Below are 2,432 nucleotides of genomic sequence, written 5' to 3' on the forward strand. Positions count from 1 at the left end.
ATTATTCATAGCCCAAGTTTATACAACTGTTTATAAAAATGTTCTTTATTTTCTTTCATCATGAAGTTGTTAATTTAATTAGTGCATTCAGTATTTACCAAGAGTTCTGTAGAAATCATGAGTAGCTTTTGGGCCTTTCTGCATGTAATTATATAAGTATTTATATACCTATTATGTAATAATTCATGGCATTATCCTTATTTAGGAATGTTTAATCTACTTTTTCTTTTCTCCTTAGATTCTGTCAAATTTTAAGAACAAATGTACCTTATAGCTCATGGAAGAAAAAACACAAATCAAGACATTTTTGGGTTCCAAGTTGCCAAAGTATGGAACAAAATCTGTAAGAAGTACATTGCAGCCAATGCCAAATGGGACACCTGTTAATTTATTAGGAACTTCTAAGAATAGTAATGTCAAAAGTTACATCAAAAATAATGGCTCTGATTGTCCATCATCCCATTCGTTTAATTGGAGAAAAGCAAATAAATACCAACATAGTGCACAAGGTACTGAAGAGCCCTGCAATACTCAGAATTCACATGATAAATTAATTGATCCTGAAAAACATGCTCCTACTCAAGGAATGTTTGATAAAAATGGCATAAAGGGAGGTTTGAAAAGTGTTTCTTTACTCACATCAAAGTTAGCAAAGCCATCCACTATGTTTGTGTCATCGACAGAGGAGTTAAACCAAAAGTCTTTTTCTGCATCATCTAATTTGGGTAAATTCACTAAAGGCTCATTATTAGGAAGGACTTCATATTCTTCAGTTAGTGCTCCAAAATCGCAGTTGAACGGATTTTATGGAAACCGATCGGCTGGTAGCATACAAAGGCCCAGAGCAAACTCCTGTGCCACCAGAAGCAGTTCTGGAGAAAGCTTAGCACAATCCCCAGACAATATTAAATCTATGACTTGTGAAAAAATGGTAAGGTCACAAAGTTTTTCACATTCCATTCAGAATTCATTCCTTCCACCGTCATCTATAACCAGATCACATTCCTTTAATAGAGCTGTAGATCTTACAAAGCCTTATCAGAACCAACAGCTATCCATTAGAGTGCCTCTACGGTCAAGTATGCTAACAAGAAATTCCCGGCAGGCCGAAGTACTCAATGGGAATGAACATTTGGGGTTTGGATTTAACAGGCCTTATGCTGCTGGTGGAAAGAAGTTGGCTTTACCAAATGGCCCAGGTGTAACTTCCACTTTAGGTTATAGGATGGTTCATTCTTCTCTACTGAAATCTAGCCGACCTCCATTTTCTGGGACTATCACAGTGGATGGAAATAAAAACTCACCTGCTGATACATGTATAGAGGAAGATGCTACAGTTTTGGCTAAGGACAGAGCTACTGATAAGGACCAAGAACTAACTGAAAATGAAAGTTATAGAACAGAAAATGATCAGACCACAAAACAAGATGTTAAAATTAGATACTTGAGTGATGATGTGGATGACATTTCTTTGTCTTCTTTGTCATCTTCTGATAAGAATGATTTAAGTGAAGACTTTAGTGATGATTTTATAGATATAGAAGACTCCAACAGAACAAGAATAACTCCAGAGGAAATTTCACTCAAAGAAGAAAAACATGAAAATGTACCTCCACAGGATATATTTGATTCCTCCAAGGAAAATGAAAAATCCTTCAGTAAAACTGATGAATGGATAGATATAAGTGTCTCTGGTAAATATTGATATCCTTAAGTTTATTTCCTTTCTTCTAGAAATATAACTGAACTTACATTCAGAATTATCTTCAGATAAATTCTAAGATACTGTCAATTTCACAGAAGGATGAATATAGAGTAAATTAGAGTGGGGTAGCATTTATCTTCTTTGTGACTTTTGCTTCCTATTCTATTTTTCACCATACGTAAAACAACTTTAATAAAACCGTTCTTACCTTTGCTCTTCTTTGGCTGTCATACGCAGGCCTGTTCCACTTTAGTATAGGCAGTGCTTCCAAATGATTTTTCCCCCATTACTTCCCCAGCCAGTGGCATACCATTAAACAAATCCTCTCTTCCCTTAGGGTAGGATTTCATTACTATATATTAAGAGTAAAGCTGTACCAAAGGGTAAATGAGATAATACAACTTATGTCTGATCTAATGGATTTTTATCCTAGGAAGTTTTCCTTGTTTAGCCATTTTTATAGTTATACTTACAGAGGAGGCTTATTTATTTATTTTTTTAATTGAAGAAAATGTGATAGCGCCTGTTAAACATTTCCTTTTATATTTGGTTATGCTGGCACTGAATGCTGGAAAGAATGTATTGTGTGCCCATATACCAGAAAAAAGAACAAATCGAAGGGATTGGATATAGGTACATGGTTTAATCAAGGGACTAGATCAAGCCTAGAGGTGCACATATAAAATCTTGATTGGTTGTGGATCTTCTAAAAGTGACTGCATAAGTT

General features: G+C 35.0%; 1 protein-coding gene across 1 annotated transcript in view; it reads left to right on the forward strand.

Moving 5' to 3' along the window:
• Positions 1 to 1,705, forward strand: part of LOC105813309 (serine-rich coiled-coil domain-containing protein 2) — an 85,901-nt gene extending 84,196 nt beyond the window's left edge. Inside the window, exon 2 of the mRNA XM_012647954.1 lies at positions 239 to 1,705. Coding sequence (XP_012503408.1) covers positions 278 to 1,705 — 1,428 coding nt within the window. The 5' untranslated portion in view covers positions 239 to 277. The remainder of the gene's footprint in view (positions 1 to 238) is intronic.
• The last annotated feature ends 727 nt before the right edge of the window (positions 1,706 to 2,432 follow it).

This window comes from Propithecus coquereli, unplaced genomic scaffold (assembly GCF_000956105.1).
Source record: "Propithecus coquereli isolate 6110/MARCELLA unplaced genomic scaffold, Pcoq_1.0 Scaffold109, whole genome shotgun sequence".
Taxonomy (NCBI): Eukaryota; Metazoa; Chordata; class Mammalia; order Primates; family Indriidae; genus Propithecus; species Propithecus coquereli.